This window comes from Mchenga conophoros, linkage group LG2 (genome assembly GCF_057382185.1).
Source record: "Mchenga conophoros isolate Kocher_MC1m ecotype Shallow Benthic linkage group LG2, M_conophoros_male_GT1.1, whole genome shotgun sequence".
Taxonomy (NCBI): domain Eukaryota; kingdom Metazoa; phylum Chordata; class Actinopteri; order Cichliformes; family Cichlidae; genus Mchenga; species Mchenga conophoros.
Window position 1 is genome coordinate 23,291,103 of NC_140527.1, and position 16,820 is coordinate 23,307,922.

Below are 16,820 nucleotides of genomic sequence, written 5' to 3' on the forward strand. Positions count from 1 at the left end.
AAAAACATCATTTTCTGCTTTCAGGCTTTTCTCAAAAGAAAAAAAAAAAGAATATAAAGGAGGGCATGAAGCCTGCAGGCACATTGCACTTTTTGTTTTTATTGGCCCTTCCGTGTTTTTGCTCCTTCTTGTTGTTTTCCTCGCCGTGTCACTATGACACCTGGTCTCGCAGCCTGGACAGCCTCTGGGAGAGCTCATCCTGATGACGGCACGAAAGACGAGAGAGAAATCAGCAGATGGAGACAGCTAGGTCAAAGGAAACATTTATTACAGGAGCTTTGGTTTTCAATCATTCATAGTCCAGTTCGATATATTGATTTTGTGTGTTCTTAGGGCTGAAGAAAAGAACAGAGTTATTAAAACTGTAAATCTTTTATGTTCCGGCTCCTTTAAATATTTATACTTGTAGGTAGATTTAGTTTGCAGCCAGCATCATGTACACATGTTCAAAACAACAGACAGCAGGTCATCCTAGTGAGGGCTGCAGGTACTAAGATATTGTTAGCTATCTTCCCAGTCGTGCATGCCCGGAAACCAGTCAGTGACCACCTGGCGATCCAAAATCCTTGCAACTTCCAGAAACCTGCTAAATGATTGAAATTCAAATTTTCATTCGCTATCTTTTGCTATCTGGGAATACACATTTTTTCCTAGCACTTGTTCCCAGGGGGGCGCTAACCAATCTCTTGGTTTTCAAGCAATTTTCATCCAAATGTAATACAGTGAAACAGAGGGTGAGCCATTAAGTAAAATCCAACCAGCTCACTGCTGTAACTGTGTGAGGGATACAGGGTTAAGCCTGACAGACAGCAATATTCTTTAACCTCCAAGGACCTGGCGTCCACATATGTGGACATCACATTTTAGGTTATTTAGACCAAAATACTTAATTACTCTACAAGGGCCTGATATCCACTTACGAGGACATTTTACTGCTACTGTTCTATCAAAATTTTAAACAAATATCTTCACATGTGGCTCTTATTTTTCTTAAAAACAGGAAAAGGTAAGAAAAAAAAATGTGGTAATTCTTTGTTTTTACATTCATCGGGCCCCAATATGCCCAAATATCAAAGAGAAATTAAAAATGCATGCAATGGAAGAGTTCGGGTCTTAGGAGGTTAAAGATGAGTAACAAAGTAATCACACTAACAAAAAGGACAAAACAAACCGAAGAAAACCTCAATAAAAGACAAGTTTCCTTAAACAGGAAAGAAAATGATGATCCTTTTTGTGGCTTCACACGTTCCACAGATCCCACTGACTGACCCTTAATGGCATGTGAAGAACGTGTATCACTCAAATAAATTAAAGGAACACTTTGAAAACACATCAGATCTCACTGGGAAAGTAAATCACATCGATATCTACACTGATTGGACGAGGTAATGCGTTAGGAGTGAAGGGATGTCACATCGTTTGATGAAAAAGAAAATGATCAACCTGCAGAATCAATGTTCGATGTCACAGGCAGCATAACATTCTCCACAGCTTCTCATGACCCTTTCACGTCTGTCACATGTGCTCACGGTGAACCTGCTCTCATCTGTGAAAAGCACAGAGCACCAGTGGTGGACCTGCCAATCCTGGTGTTCTGTGGAAAATGCAAATCGAGCTCCACATGCTGGGCGGTGAGCACAGAGCTCACTAGAGGACATCGGGCCCTCAGCACACCCTCATGAAGTCTGTTTCTGATGGTTTAGTCAGGCTAAAGCGTAATTTAAGGTCCCGTAAACGTGTCCTCCAGCGTACACACTACCATTCAGACAACGAGTGTATCACGGTTTTCACCCAACACAGACTTGCTCCTCTGCAGTTTTCCAAAATTCCAACTGCATGTCACTGAAAGCGGAAGTCATATGCGTTCGCTAAATGCTGACTGGTTGACAAGTGGGCTGGAATAGAGAAATGAGCAACAGTGGAGTTTACTGGGAACTGGAGAACCGCAAAAAAAACCTTTAGTGACTTCAAAAATACAGCATGAAAAGCACAGACAGCGGGTCAGTGGACACTTTTCATTGATCTTTACACTCAGTTTCACACTTACACTGTTCTCCACAGCACAAGCAAGAGTAGCCCACACACTGGTCTGCAGGTAGATGGGCTATCCCCGGCTGCGCTGCCCTCACTGAACCATAAATTCGGCTTAACAATAACAGAGTGACCTGCATACTTATGGGTTTGAAGTAGGTACATTCACTTGCCCCGTGGGATCGGCACAGCGGATGGATCAGCATGCTTGATTTGGCACAGATTTTTTTTTTGTCCACCAGAGGGTCGTGCTGATGACTCGCTTCAATAAAACCCTGTCAGATATCACACATAAACGACTCACGGACTGGTAGCGGTCCGAGGCCCGGGGATTGGGGACCGCTGCTCTAAAGGATGGATGTTTAACAGCTGGTATATAGGGCTGGGCCATATCATACTGTTCACGGTAATACTGGTATAATGTTGGGCAACGATAAGAAATGAAATATCGCGATAGAATACGGGTAAAACGCGCATGCGCAGTGCCTTTGTTTTCATACACACAATGCAGAAAAAGCATGACGGCGACGGAGAATAAGAAGGGCGAAAGCGGATCGTTGAATGAAACGAATGAACCAGAATTGGTTTGTAAAAATGCTGCAACTTCAGTGATGTGGAACTGGTTTGGCTTTCATCCGTCAGATACACAACAAAGCACTATTTTTGGTAGAGCATGCTACCTGAAAATCTACAGTGCCCCTTATAATCCTGTGTGTCTTATGTATGAATTGTGGTTGTGTTTACTGACCTCTAAACGATTTTATTTGGTACACGTCGCTCAAAAATCTGTCAAACACACAATACGGTAATATTATGTTGAAGCACAGTACGTATCACTCTGCGAAGCTCCTGCCTACGAACCCGCACCACTTGATGGATTTTCGGAGCATTACGGCTATCATAGGCAGGAGCCTCGCAGAGTGATACGTACTGTGCTTCAACATAATATTATCGTATTGTGTGTGTATAACCTCTTTTTTTAAGTTTTGTGGATATTATACATGGTTATGCTGAGGATATGTCGGCCAATTTCCACTGGAAATGCCTTTTGGTTAAACTGTCAGCAAGGAATTTGCATTTGCACTGTTAAATTTTTTATATAACTTTAATGCACATAAAAAACAGCTGCTTGTTTAAGTGAAAAAGTGCACTAATAAAGTTGTGGAGTTGTAAAGTATTTTGTCTAGTGTCAATTATATCGTCAGTTATATCGTTATCTCAAATTTTCAAATGTATATTGTGATAAATATTTTTGCTCATATCGCCCTGCTCTACTGGGATATCTTACCTGCTCTGCTGATGCCACAGATGAAGCCAGTGAAGAGGTCTGGCCTGCAGGAAGCTCCAGATTAAGATCCAAACTGAAAAATAAAAATCTAATTAATTAATATTAATGAGCCTTTTGTGTTTCAAAGCAGCCTTGTAAACAGTGAAAGAGGTGCATCCTCGATCTTAATGAAAGTCATTTGAATAAAGCTTTTAGTACAGTTCATTTTATACACTGCAGTTGCCAATTTCTTTCCTAATGCTTTTAGACAGCGTAGAGATCTTACCCGGCTTCATCAGCCATCTCGTGCAACAGCATATCCACTTCATTCTAGGGACCCAACAAGCAAATAGTAATTTAAAAAAAAAAGGCCTTTAGAAATGAAACAACTGAATAACAATGCAGTGATCATGCATGCATAAGCAGCAACAAGGGCTCAGGAGTGTTTCCTTCTTGGGAGATAACAGGAAGTGTTACCTGAGGCGTCGTTAGAGTGGTGGTGCTGCTCATGGTATCCTCCATCTGAGCTGTCTGCACGTCAAGAGTTTCAAACTGCTTTTCAAACTTGTCCATCAGTGCAGAGATCTGTGCAAAAACACAGTGAGCCCAAAAAACGAATTAACGAATAGAAATTTCCTGAATAGTTTTTGTGCCATATGCTGCAAATAGCCTCTAACCTTCTCCAGGTTCATGCTTTTCAGTGTAGCATCCATAGACTTCACCACTCCAGACATGGATTTTGACACCTGGGAAAACAAAACATGAAATAAACCACTGAAGCTTGGGTGCTGTTTTCCAACGTGTCCACTAGGTGTCACTTTAACCCTTTTAACTAGACACTCTATCATGACTCTCTCACACTAGAAGCACCTCTAATAGTTCTAGGATGATGCTGATTAAAGATTAATCTAGTCAAAAACAAACCTACCATTAGGTAAACAAGCTGCGGTAAATGGGTTTATAATAAATGCGATGGCATTAGCTTTAATGAGAGGCAGCGGTATTATAGCAACACACAAGGGTGCTCAGAGGTGTTGCTCGGCTGTAACATCTCACGCACTCCTTCCATTTCTGCAGACATTATTACGCTTTACTCTGTGAAAAGGTGCCTTTCCTGTAGTGATGCTGAATTAAAGCAATTTAAAAGAGGCCGTCACTCTCACAAGAGCGAGGAGCTAATAGCACAAGGTCTAAAGCGCCTCTAATGACATTATGTTATTGGTGTCTTTTTGTTTGCATGTCTGCGAGCCCTTTTGCCTGACTCTGAAGTGGCTGCGCTTTTCACCTCTTCTGAAATAAGATGTCATTTTCAGAACATGCACAGTGAAAAAAATACATGCATAACATTTGATGTGGTGAACGAGCACACTCCTTGTAAATGTAGGACAAGAGGTTTTGATGTCATAGCACATGCAAGGCTACGATGAAATCTGGTTTACATATATAACCTTTTAAAAATGAAAAAAAAAAAAAAAAAACCCACTATATTTACACATCTGAATGTGTGACAAATATCTGGAATAGTTGCAGTACACAACTATAATTACTTATATCATTCTTTAGAATCACTGCAATCCAAGAGAAGCAAAACTGATTTTGACTTTGAATGGAACGTAAAAAGCAAAGTACAACCAACTCAAGCCAGGGAACATTCTCTGTCTTAATGTATGCCATTAAAAGAGTTTTTCGGTGGTCATCGTTTACATTACAGTGGAAAAGCAAGAGAAGTGGCCTGCAAACCCATGACCCACAGTCCTGACCTGGTTCATAGTGACAGCTGTCTGGACCCTAGAGGCTACAGCGTCCACCCGGGCACTCATCCTCAAGAAGTTGATGGACTGGTGCTTCTGCCGGATGGCGTTCTCTGCATGGATCCTGGCTGCCTCCATATTACCCTTCTGGATAGCCTGAGAAACACAGCATACACACACAGTGTAACACGCGGTGCAGTTATACTGTGGGCCAGCTTTTCAAGACTCTAATAAGTGTAATAAACCAACCTGCTTCACTTTAGTTTTTTCTGACTTTTCCTCTTTATCACATTTCCTGGAGTTACGCTGTAGCTCCTTGGCAGCAAACTTCAGGTTGAACAAGTGTTCTTGAGCAGCTGGTCAAGGGGTTGTTTCATGTTAGCAGAGCACTGGTAATAAATCCAAATTACAATTTAATGCTATGAGGACGAGTCTGAATACATCTAGCTTATTTAACCCAAGTCAGTGGTTCTCATGATGCTAGCGAAAATTTAGCCAAATATAAAAAGAAAAACGTGAAAACAAGGTCAGGTTTTTGCTCATAACGACACAACAGAGCAGAACTTCCATGTATGAAAGAGTTAGCTTAAGCCCAGCTTATGACTAGCTACGGTTTTGCTAGGCAAATGTACGTAAGAGTACAAATGAAAGGATACTTTCCATATTCGACATGATAAAAGTCTTTTTCTGAGACAACTACTGAGTTTCGTAATGTACAAAGTAGCATCCAGACACTCGCTTTTTTTCAACCGGAGATGCTTGTTTTGATTTTTGAGGGTTGTACCATACGGCAGTGTAGCGAGGCAAGATGCATCGGTTGCAGATACTTCCGCTTTTGTTTTAATTCGGTTAAAAAAGAGTGGTAGATTTTTTTATTTGTCTTTCTGTCCCCCAAAATGCTCTTATAATCGTGAAATATTAATCCGTTGGTTAGGCAGTTACAAAAATAAATTCCATCGCTCGCAAAAAATGCTACTAAGTGTGAAAGATTAGGAATTCTCTTATCACGCATGCGCCAAAGAGCGTCTATTAGACACGACGACTATTCCCGAATGTTCCTTCTTGTTTTTGGTGGTATTTATGACCTTTTTTCTCAACATTTGCATCTATATTTTATTAATAGCCCACTATTCGGCCCATATTTACACGTACAAAATAAGCTTTGTCACTAATTAATAAATTATCTGCATTAACAATGTCGATCTATGACTAAAACCTTTATATCGGGGCAGAAGAGAGATGTGTGAACCATCTTAGTTAATCTTTATCTTTGAATACAATCGCTGATACTTCTGGCCACCTTTCACCGTCGTCACACTTGATCACGATTCTGCGTGACGTGCTCGCGCCTTCTACGTCACGACCGTTGGAAAAGTGGACTGGGTGCGCGTGTCCAAAGCAAAGCAGACAAGTTCCATCCAGGCTAAAAATAGTTTACCCGGTATCGGTAGGTTGTGGTACACGTCTAGTGACGTCATTTGTGTGTGTGTGTGTGTGTGTGTGTGTGTGTGTGTGTGTGTGTGTGAGAGAGAGAGAGAGAGAGAGAGCGAGAGAGAGAAGGAGTAAATTTACCTTTTCCACAGAGCCAGCCGTGTTTGACTTACGCTTTCACGCATATCCTTCCACTTTATTGCGGATGCATTAACACGTAACTAGGTAACATCTGGAACTGCTTGTTTATAGAGTTCCGCGGAAAGAATGGCTGTGTGAGCTAACACGGCAAGGGAACACGCGCGGGGATTTGTGCAAGTAGGTTTTTAAGGGATGGAGCACGAATTTGCAGTATGAAGGGGGGAGAAGGATTATTGGCTGTAATTGTCCAGATAGAGAAAGTGTTCCAGTGTGTGCGTGCATCGGCCAGCCAAAGAAGGCTCGGGTTTGGGGAGGGGGGGGGTTAAGGCTGGGTTAGGGGGAGGGAGCTGCATGGATGACTCATACTGTATCTGCTGACACTTTGTGTGGACACAGCATTAGATATAATGATGTTTTCGTGATGAGAAGCGGTTGAGAAAATGTCCCCCCAAAACCATATGTCCCGACATTTATGGCCTCAACCTCAGCCACGGTGTAATACTGAGGTGATGTGGTAGCAGTTGAGTTCAGCGCTGACACGTCAAACACACAGAAAGGCCACATAATAAAGTGAGGATTTGTTGGTACACGCACAGGTTGCACGGCTGTGATTAGTTCGTCCTGTAAACTTTTATTCTTCTTAATGCAGGCCTGGCACGAACACTCGAATTATCCCTGACACTTGTTAACGCCCTCTTTACCACCACAACTCCACCATTGTTGTGAGAAGACTGCTGCACGCGCACTCATCCGCGCGCGCGTGCACGCGCACTCCCCAGTCATAACTGAATGACGGCAGGTCGCTATGGAAACTGCGTTACGCTCCAGGCTGCCGAAGGAGAAACAAGAGCGCGAGGACTCGTTTCATTCTTCATTTCAGCACCACGCGCCTCCCGGACAGCGCCCGAATGAACTCGCGCGCAGATTCTGGCAACGCATGCCTTATAAGGGACCCAGCCGCGTCAGCATCGAGTCTAAACGGAGCGGGCAGGGACTTCAAAAGAAAAAACAAAGCCAGTAGAAAACACGAACTCTCCGGACCTGTAGCTCGGTGGATACCCGCTGTTTCATCCCGCTGACAAGTCAGGAGCCGCTCGCTCCCTCAGATGCCTCAGCAACAGGTAAGAACACTCAGCTCTGTGAAGTTTTTTTTTTTTCTTTTAATCCCGTTTTTAAGTTTTTAATTCTCACGAGTGCTGCCCTTTACCCTGGCAGGCACTTCATTGCGCTTAATTGCCTCCACTTGCCACAGGACTGAAACTGTACAAGTGGTGAACTATAACACCCAACAGGTGTTAACTTTTATGGGAAAAATTAATAGCTGTATTTTTATTTCTTATTTATTTCTTTATTTTAGCAATGTACTGGTGAACTCAAGCACTGCATTTAAAAATATAGGCTTTCTTCTCAGTAAATATTGTGTTATAAGCTCAGTAAGTAGCCTACTGAGTTGTCTTCCACTTCAGTATTCATATGTTTATAATATTTCAAGGGGATAAAAGTAAAAATCAAGGACTTGCATGCAAATAACATATATGCATGTATGTATGTGTGTGTGTGTGTGTGTGTGTCTGTCTGTCTGTCTATATATAGGTATATATAAAGGACATATATTTAGAGTATTCTAACCACAGGACTAACTCTCCCTCCTGTGTGCTACTTGACAGATTTTATACACAAGACATTCACCTGAGTTTACAGAGCCTTATTGTTTGTTTGTACATGTAGCCCAGTGTGTATGAGCTTCTCAGATTTGTTGGGTTTTCAGTGGCTATAGATTATGTGTGAGCTGAGCCGATACGCCTGGATGAGTCACTCAGGCTGCAAGTTTGCAGGAGAGTGAGAAAGGGGGAGGGGGGTTGTGGGGGAAATACAAGGGGCCAGTTGGAAAAACGCTCCTGCAGTGCCTCGTCAACATATTGTGTCGCTGTGCGTGTGATAAGTGTAAACATCTGGAGGTGTTTGTATCAGCTCTGGATGTATGATCATTTTGCGATGTGAAGTTTGCCTGGTTAAAGTGGGACACGTGAGCCGATGTCTCATCCACAAAAGCTATTTAGGAGCTCTGTGCTCTAAGACTCAACTTCTTTTCATCCTGGTAAGCAGTTCTTCAAAAAACAGCAACTTCTGTACTTCTGTAGCTTTATGTACGATCTGCACTTATGCTGATTTAGTGTTTGTTGAAATGCATGCAAAGCTTTCTAAGACGCCCCCATTATAGATTTTGTTTGTGGTTGTTACAGACTATAACCCTCTGGTGTCTGACTAAATGATACCAGAAAGCATCCGATTACTGCTCATTATTATCCCACTGTTTAGCCTGCTAGTATTGACAAATCATAGCAATCAGCTGCATTCAGCTGTAGCACTGAGTGACAACTATTGATTAAAGCAAACAATAGATCATAATGGGCTGCTATGAACCACAGTTGCAAACACGAACACGAGCACTCACTCGCCGAAACACTTTGACAGGCGCTCACAATCGCACACTCAGTCACTTAACAGAGACTCTTCAGACTGACTTGGTTAGGCAAATAAAGATATTGTGCAGCTTATTGAAAATATTTTGACTCTTTAGAGATTTATTAATGGAGTCTGGATGCAGAGGCTGAGTGTGTAAGTGCCAGGAGGACTCCACATGTTAAATGCCAAACAGCATAATTAGCTCTTATTTAATTTCTCTTTGTTTCAATTTGGGTTGGAATTTTTTTTTATACATTTAACATGCAGTCCCACAAATGGATGGAGTTATTGATTGTAATATGCACGCATCATGTGCTGCACACACGGCCACAAAAACAGATGTGTGTCTTTAATTAGTGACGTTGGTGTGATTAATGCAGTCTGCTGGTGATGACTCATTCAACTTAACCCTTTCTTGTCCGGTGAAAATAATAAACAAAGGTTGCATTTTATTATCTTTTATTATTATCTTATACAAAGGCTAAGTAAATGTTATATTTTGAGTTAAAGGAATTACATTAAATCCTGAGCCAGCAATTAATAGATGGAGTGTAAATAAAGTGACTAATTAACACGTTGTAAGTCATGAGCAGTAAATACTGTAAAGCATTTCAGACTCTTTTTGTAACTCGACCACTTCCCCATAATTTGCTGTGACCTGGGTGAACAGTTGAAGAGTATTTATGCAAAGCACATCTGCGTGGTTTGCTCCATGTGTCAGCTTGTCAACACAGCAGTTACATTAGCATTGTGGAAAAGCTGTCAGCCAAGCTGTGACTTGCAGACAGCAGACTGGCAGAGAGTGTGCATATGAGTGATACTGAGTGTGTGTGTGTGTGTGTGTGAGAGAGAGAGAGAGAGAGAGAGAGAGAAACACACAGCATATTTCATTGAGGAGCTGTAATAAACTCTCATTGTCATCCCTCCCTTCAGGGCAGCAGCATGTCTGAAAAGAAATCCAGTCAGCGATTTCACAGCCTGAACGCTGAGCAGGTGGAGGTTCTCCATCAGGTTCTTTCAGAGGTGGTTCCAATCCACGGCCGTGGGAATTTTCCCACGCTGGAGCTGCGTCCTCGTGACATCATCATTGCCGTGCGGGCCAGGCTGCAGAAGCAGGGAATCACAGTTAGAGATGTTCGTCTGAACGGCTCCACGGCCAGCCACGTCCTTGTCCGAGACAACGGAACAAGCTACAAGGACTTGGACATCATCTTTGGAGTGGAGTTGCCCACTCAAGAGGAGTTCCAGGTGAGATTACTGTAGCGTTTAGACACCAGTTACCTGCGCTGACAGCATTGAATAAGCCATGTAGGGGTTGCAAATGATTTTTACTGGGGTTCTGTTAAACATGATATTGTAATCCTAACCATAATTAATTTGTAGCTGAATCGATCATGCTTGTTTTAACTAGATTATACCAAAACCTAAACCACAGCAATGATTTTTATTTCAGTAGATCGTTGTGATTAGTTGTAGCTGTCATGCTGTTAACTTTTTGCCCTCCCAGGTGATCAAAGAGTCAGTACTGGGCTGCTTGCTGGACTTTCTGCCTGCTGCAGTCAACAGGGAACGGATCAGCAACGCCACAATGAAAGAGGCCTATGTCCAGAAAATGGTAAAAGTCTTCAACGAACATGACCGCTGGAGCCTCATCTCCCTCTCAAACAACAGTGGCAAAAACCTGGAGCTCAAATTTGTGAGTGCGCTCAGGCGCCAATTTGAGTTCAGCGTAGACTCCTTCCAGATCATTCTGGATCGTCTTCTAGAGTCTTACATGCAGAAGGACTCGCAGCGCAAAATGAATAAGGTTGAAGTTAAGGACCAGCCCGCAGAGAATCAGAATAAATACTCTCCTTCCCTGCTGAATCAAACAGCTGCGCCAGAAACAGAAAAGCCCACAGACAGAGACATTTTCGGTGAAGAAGGTGCTCAAAACAGCCAGATAAAACAGAGAGATGAGGTGCAGGAAAACAATTCTCAGACCGAATTCTCGCAACAAACTGTACATTCAAACCAGACAAAACACACAGCACTGGAGAAAGACAGCAAAGAGAAAATACCTGAAGGGTTGAAGGAAGTGTCAGAGCACGGAGAAAAATTAAACCAGACAGGCCAGACATCTTTGTCAGAAAAGAAACAAGCCCCTGAGGAAGCTGAACCACCAGCTCAGATTGAACATGAGCCAGAGCTCTTGGAAAAGACTGAAGGCTCAACAAAGGTAGAACAGTTAAAGCAAGCGAAGCCCTGTGACGACTTACCACCAGCACATTCAAACCACGGAGAACTCTCTGTCCAGAAAGAACTTGCTAACCACACAAAACCCCCTGATGAACAGAAAGAACTAGCAGAGCAGATGGGACAGTCTGAGATGCCAAAAACCTCAAACGAAACCCAGGGAGAGTGTCTGAACCTTAGAGAAAGCCCTCGCAGTACAGAGCAATCTGATAAAACAAACGTATCTAAGTCTTTCGGAGAGTATGAAAGCAGCAGTGAGGAAGATAAAACACAACATGTGCCAGCTCTACACACTAGTACATCCTCACACAAGTTAGCAGATGAACAAAATGCAGAAACAGAGGAAGAAATAGAAGAAGAGAGGAAAACTGACACAGAAATATGTGAAATCACAGAGAACACACAGGGTATTGATTGTTCCTGCTCCTCCTCTTCCGCTCTCACACTTTGCAGCACACAGCTTCCTGACGCACAGGATTTGCTGGAGATTGACAACACACAACAAACAGAAAACTCAGAAAAAACACCTAACACACTTGATGCCGCTAACCCTCCAGATACTCAGGATATTTTACTTCCACCACCTAGCCTTTCTTCTGACAAAAAGACCTCCTCTGCTCCCCCTTGTAAGGCCTCAGAGAGACTATCTCACATGGTGGTGCTCAAACACTCATCCCCCAAACCCCCTCGGAGGATGTGCAGAAAGGTCACCCCCAGTCCTAACCCCAGCTCACTCCCCGAAAACGAGTTACTCGTTTCTGTGCCCTGCCTGGAGTCAAACCCTCACGCGAGCCCCGAGATAGCCTTTAACACAGAGCCAACTGCTTCCAGTTCAAACTCTACAGCTACCCCAACAAGCACCATTCCTTTTAAGACTAATTCTGAACCTAGTCCTTCCAGTAACCTAGCTTCAGATCTTAACTTTATCCCAGCTCCGGATCCAGCCCTTGATATAATCTCCACCTCTACTCTGAATTCCATGTCTGCTTTACCTCAAGACCCACCGGTTTCTCAGTTAGCCACAGAAGACCCAGGTGAAACGGCTACTCAGAGCCCTACTGAAACACCAACTACACATGTGGATTTCAGTGAGCCCAGTCAGTCCTCCCCTACAGAAACTGCCAAACAAGTAGAGCCCCTTGACTCAGCAGACATGTTAGTTTCACAGTCAGATCCTTCTAGTTCCAGAACAGAACAAGAGACCAAAAAGATGGCTGTGAATCAACCAAGTGACAGCCCGCAAGGGTCCGCCTTCAGTCCAGCTTCTCCTGTCCACTGTGTTACACCTCCTGTGTCCTGTCTCACCCCTCCAGTAGTTAGTCTGTCCCCTCCTTGCCTAACTCCCCCGCCCCCCATCCTCAGCCCTCCCCCATGCCTGACCCCTCCATCTCACTGCCTCTCGTCTCCGATGCTAAGCACTGTCAGCCCTGCTACTAGCTTTAGCTCTCCAACCCTAAGCTTCAGCCCTACCTCATCCTGCCTCAGCTCGCCTCCTTACCTCACCCCTCCAATGCTCAGCTTGAGCCCTACACCGCTCTGTCTCACACCCCCTTCCCCCTGCCTGAGCCCTCCCCTCCTCTGCCTCACTCCACCGGTGGAGTCGGAGGACCTTGTACCTCAGGTATCTTCAGACATGGAGCCTTTGATACTAAACACGGACAGTGATGAACAGATTAAAGAGTCTTCCCCTCAGCCGGGAGTTCCTCTCTTACAGTTGGAGGTTAAAAAAGAACATGAATATATCTCATCTTTGCCTCAGGTTACTGAGCCTGTCTCTTTTCCAATCACTATCCCAAGTTCCACCTCACATGTTCTGCCTCACTCTCAGTCTGAATGCCCCGGGGAATCTGCCTCTCCAGAAGCCACTGAGGCAGCCAACTCTGTGCCTGAGAACAAAGAGGCCCCTGAGGTAACCACAGACACTTCTGAACAGTGTGACTCTCCTCAGGCATCTGACTCAGTCCCTGCTGTCGAGGTCCTGGCAGAGAGCATGTATGGTGACTTTGAGGCAGCCATGGACCACCTGCGCTACCGCCTGATTGCTACCAGGAACCCCGAAGAGATTCGAGGTGGTGGCTTGTTGAAATACAGCAACCTGTTGGTGCGAGACTACCGACCAGCCAGCGAGACTCAGATAAAGACACTGGAGCGCTACATGTGCTCACGCTTTTTTATTGATTTCCCTGACGTGCAGGAACAACAGCGAAAGATCCTGTCCTACTTGAAGAACCATTTTATCGGCGAGGAGAGAAGCAAGTACCAGTACTTGATGACGTTGCGTCGTGTGGTAGATGACAGCACAGTGTGTCTGATGGGACACGAAAGGCGTCAAACACTGAATATGATCACAGTGCTGGCACTGAAGGTTCTGGGAGAGCAGAACATAATACCCAACACAGACCATGTGACGTGCTTCTACCAGCCTGCCCCGTACCTTGCTGAGCACACTGCCCCCTATCTAGCAGAACCCAGCTACTGCAGCTACTACATACCCCAAGGGGGATCAGCTCTGCTGTACCAACCTTACCCTTTACACCTGCACCCGCAAACTGGACTTGTGTAAAACATGCATGGATACACATGTCATTACACAAAATACACAATTGAGCTAGGGGATGGTGCATGCTCCAAAGAAAAAGCTTGAGAATGGAAATATAATCCAGGGATAAACTGTTTGGTCTATAATAGACCTATGGGGGTGGGATTGAGTGGGTTTTTACACTAAACTCCCCAAGTACTCTGTAAGGTTCTAACATGATTATATGTAATTATTTGGGCTTTGTGGAAAATACTAATTCTTCCGATATTGTTAAAAATTCCAGAAAATGCTGTATGCACTACATGAGTCATAGGCCTTTGGTCTCCCTGGGAAACCAAATGTGCTGTGGACATTCTCTCTCTCTCTCTCACACACACACACACACACACACACACACACACACACACACACACACACACACACACACTTCCAGGGTCTTAAATTCTTGTAAACTCTTTCCATGTTCTTACTGTGTTGTTCTTAATGGGTTTGTTCAGAATGTGGACCTTGCCTGTGGTTGATATTGTGCATGGATAAATTAGGACTGTTCACTGCCAAATACTGTGTGACTACTATGCTTCTTAAACAGTTTAATGTAACTTTGTTATTCCTTTTACCGAAAGAGGTGTATTCCAAAAAAAGGAGAGAGGGATAAGTCTACTAGTGTGTACAGTATTTTTATCAAATCACTCTCATACATATAGACACACATACATGCATACATACATAAAGAGATACAAGGTAACGCATATTACTGTATACACACAAAGTTAGACAATGCATGAGTAGCTTAAAAGGTCACATCCTACAATCAAAACAAGGCTTTTAATTTATTAAAAATTGATCTATTTTTGCAAGACTTTCCAAGATTATACTCAGTGGTAAAAAGACTGATTAGTTCTTACAAAAAAGTCTAACAACATTGCCTTTGGAATAGACTGTACAGCGTATTGATTACAGTATATCGTGTGAAAATACACTGCGTTGTTTTCAGGTAAACTGTGTTAAGATGTGCTGCTTGATTCCTTTCTGTTGTGGAGTCTTTTCTGTAACCATGTGAAGTATTGTATCATCTAGTGTTAATTTAATTAATACTGCGGTTTACTCTATGGAGGCGGTCAGGTTAAAACCATCTTTGGGTCATCTCTAAACCTGGCAGATGCAGCTCTGTCTAAACCGATTTGCTTTAAAACTCATGCGACTCCTCTCAGCGTACATCGGCTTCGGCCGATTCGCAGCAGAACCCACGTGAATCGAGTTCGGATCCACCTCAAACCTGTTTGAATCTCAGTTTGAAACCGTGCAACAGCAACTATGACCAAAGATGGTTCGGTAGGGAAATCAAGTGCCTAAATGTGAGACATCATTGGCATGTCTTTATCTCACTGCACTGGGGATGTTAATGGGGTGGGCCTGGGGCTGGGTTGGGTGTTTGTTCAGTTGTTGACCCCTGTTATTGCTGCCCATTTTGATGTCTTCTTTAATGTAGTCCTGTTGTAGTTTCTGTATGTACATTTTGATAAAATAAAGGGGAGACTCGACAAACCTTCACATGTGAGTGAAACTGATTCTTTTTTCCCCTTTTTTCAAATCGGTTAATGCTTCGACTGCAAAGAGAAAAAGAATTCCACTATCGTATTTTCCTGCCTTTTTGCACGCACGTTCATAACCTCATGGCACTCCCGAAATGACATGCTGTGCAGCTTACGTATCCTTCCCCGTGATTAAGCTCTGTAATGATCCACTTAAGCGTGACCGACAAATAACGATGGTGCCCAGGAGAGCGACCCAGAGCTGTAAAATTCTGTCTGTGCGAGGCCTCTTATCACAAATCACCTGTCCTTCTGATGTGTTTGGACACAGATGACGCACGAGCTACGCAACACAGCAGGCTCAACAATGTGTAAATGTGAGGAGAGTACGGTTCATGAGGTGTGAGAGTGATCGGGGAGAAAGGAGAGGAGGGGGACGGTGTGTGTGTATGTTTGTATGGGTTGGAATTTATGATACTACGGGGTCCTAAATCTGTTTACATAGTCATATTTATGGGGACTTGTCATCTTTATGAGGACATAAAGCAATTTAAATCACTACAGAATAAGATGGGGACATATTTTAAGGTAAGGCGATAAGGTTAAGGTATGTCTCTAAGAAATGACTGTAAGTCAAGAGTCCTCTGAAGCCATGGTAACACAGCCTTGTGTGTGTTCTTCTGATGGAAATATTTGTGCAGAGGCGGCATCAGGTGGTCCCTTTCCCCAGCTAGTAATTGAAGAGACTTACAGTATAATGAAACAATAGGACTCCCTCCTTACTCCCTCATTCCATCCTTTCCTCCCACTTCACACCACTGATAGGTCATTGGCACAGGGGGAGACGAGGTGTATCTTGCGAGGAGGCTGTATTGCCATGGTCACGCAGCATCTATTCCCACACAGTAGGGCTTGCACACGCACGCGGCTTTCTGAGAGGAAACGGGAGCATGTGATCTAATAGTGTCTGTATCAGTGTTTCACAGACCTCTGAGCTACTCATGTCCACTCAGGGTTTCCATAGAGACACAGACAGGGAGCACTGTGGGTGCAGAGAGCATGACGGAAGACAGGGAAGACCCACACACCAAATGAGGGGGAGAAAGAGATGGGAAAAAAACAGGAAGAATGAAAAGAAGGTGGGTGAGGTGAAAAGCTAGTGGACGGCGATGATGTATGGATATAGAAACGGAGCTGAGGAGGAGACGGAAAGCAGGGGATGAGGAGTGAGTGAGGTGGGAGGGGGGTGGGTTTATAGATGAAGCCAGGCAAGAGAGGAGCAGGAGCATGGGAGTTTGATGGGGAGAGCGTGGGAGGTTGTCAGGCCTTCAGTCACAAGGGAGTCACCGTGAGGTGGCTGCAGTGACGGCAGCAGTGATGTCAGAGCAGGAACACACACACACATGTCCACACACATCTGCATGCAC

General features: G+C 43.9%; 2 protein-coding genes across 3 annotated transcripts; one reads left to right on the plus strand and one right to left on the minus strand.

The window, feature by feature from the left end:
* LOC146581964 (charged multivesicular body protein 1B1-like) lies at positions 1-6,072 on the minus strand. The gene is made up of 8 exons (XM_085288969.1): positions 5,706-6,072; positions 5,299-5,396; positions 5,059-5,205; positions 3,976-4,044; positions 3,776-3,883; positions 3,585-3,628; positions 3,320-3,392; positions 1-199 (listed from the first exon to the last, which is right to left on the minus strand). The coding sequence occupies exons 1-8, from the start codon at positions 5,719-5,721 to the stop codon at positions 152-154; spliced, it is 603 nt and encodes a 200-aa protein (XP_085145095.1). The 5' UTR covers positions 5,722-6,072; the 3' UTR covers positions 1-151.
* A 900-nt stretch (positions 6,073-6,972) lies between these two features.
* On the plus strand, positions 6,973-15,414 carry LOC146581965 (uncharacterized). Of its 2 annotated transcripts, XM_085288990.1 has the most exons (4): positions 6,973-7,191; positions 7,271-7,742; positions 10,021-10,335; positions 10,595-15,414. In XM_085288990.1, the coding sequence occupies exons 2-4, from the start codon at positions 7,728-7,730 to the stop codon at positions 13,883-13,885; spliced, it is 3,621 nt and encodes a 1,206-aa protein (XP_085145116.1). In that variant the 5' UTR covers positions 6,973-7,191; positions 7,271-7,727; the 3' UTR covers positions 13,886-15,414. The 2 variants fall into 2 exon arrangements, with proteins under 2 accessions (XP_085145116.1, XP_085145108.1); XM_085288982.1 differs by having other exon boundaries at positions 6,973-7,742.
* Positions 15,415-16,820: the final 1,406 nt, after the last annotated feature.

What these genes read in the sequence shown, in the direction of transcription:
- LOC146581964 (XM_085288969.1), bottom strand. An exon ending in CCACTCTAACGACGCCTCAG is followed by an intron (nt 3,629 to 3,775) that starts GTAACACTTCCT and finishes TTGGGTCCCTAG; the next exon opens with AATGAAGTGGATATGCTGTT. An exon ending in CTGTGGCATCAGCAGAGCAG is followed by an intron (nt 200 to 3,319) that starts GTAAGATATCCC and finishes TGCCGTCATCAG; the next exon opens with GATGAGCTCTCCCAGAGGCT.
- LOC146581965 (XM_085288982.1), top strand. An exon ending in CCACTCAAGAGGAGTTCCAG is followed by an intron (nt 10,336 to 10,594) that starts GTGAGATTACTG and finishes TTGCCCTCCCAG; the next exon opens with GTGATCAAAGAGTCAGTACT.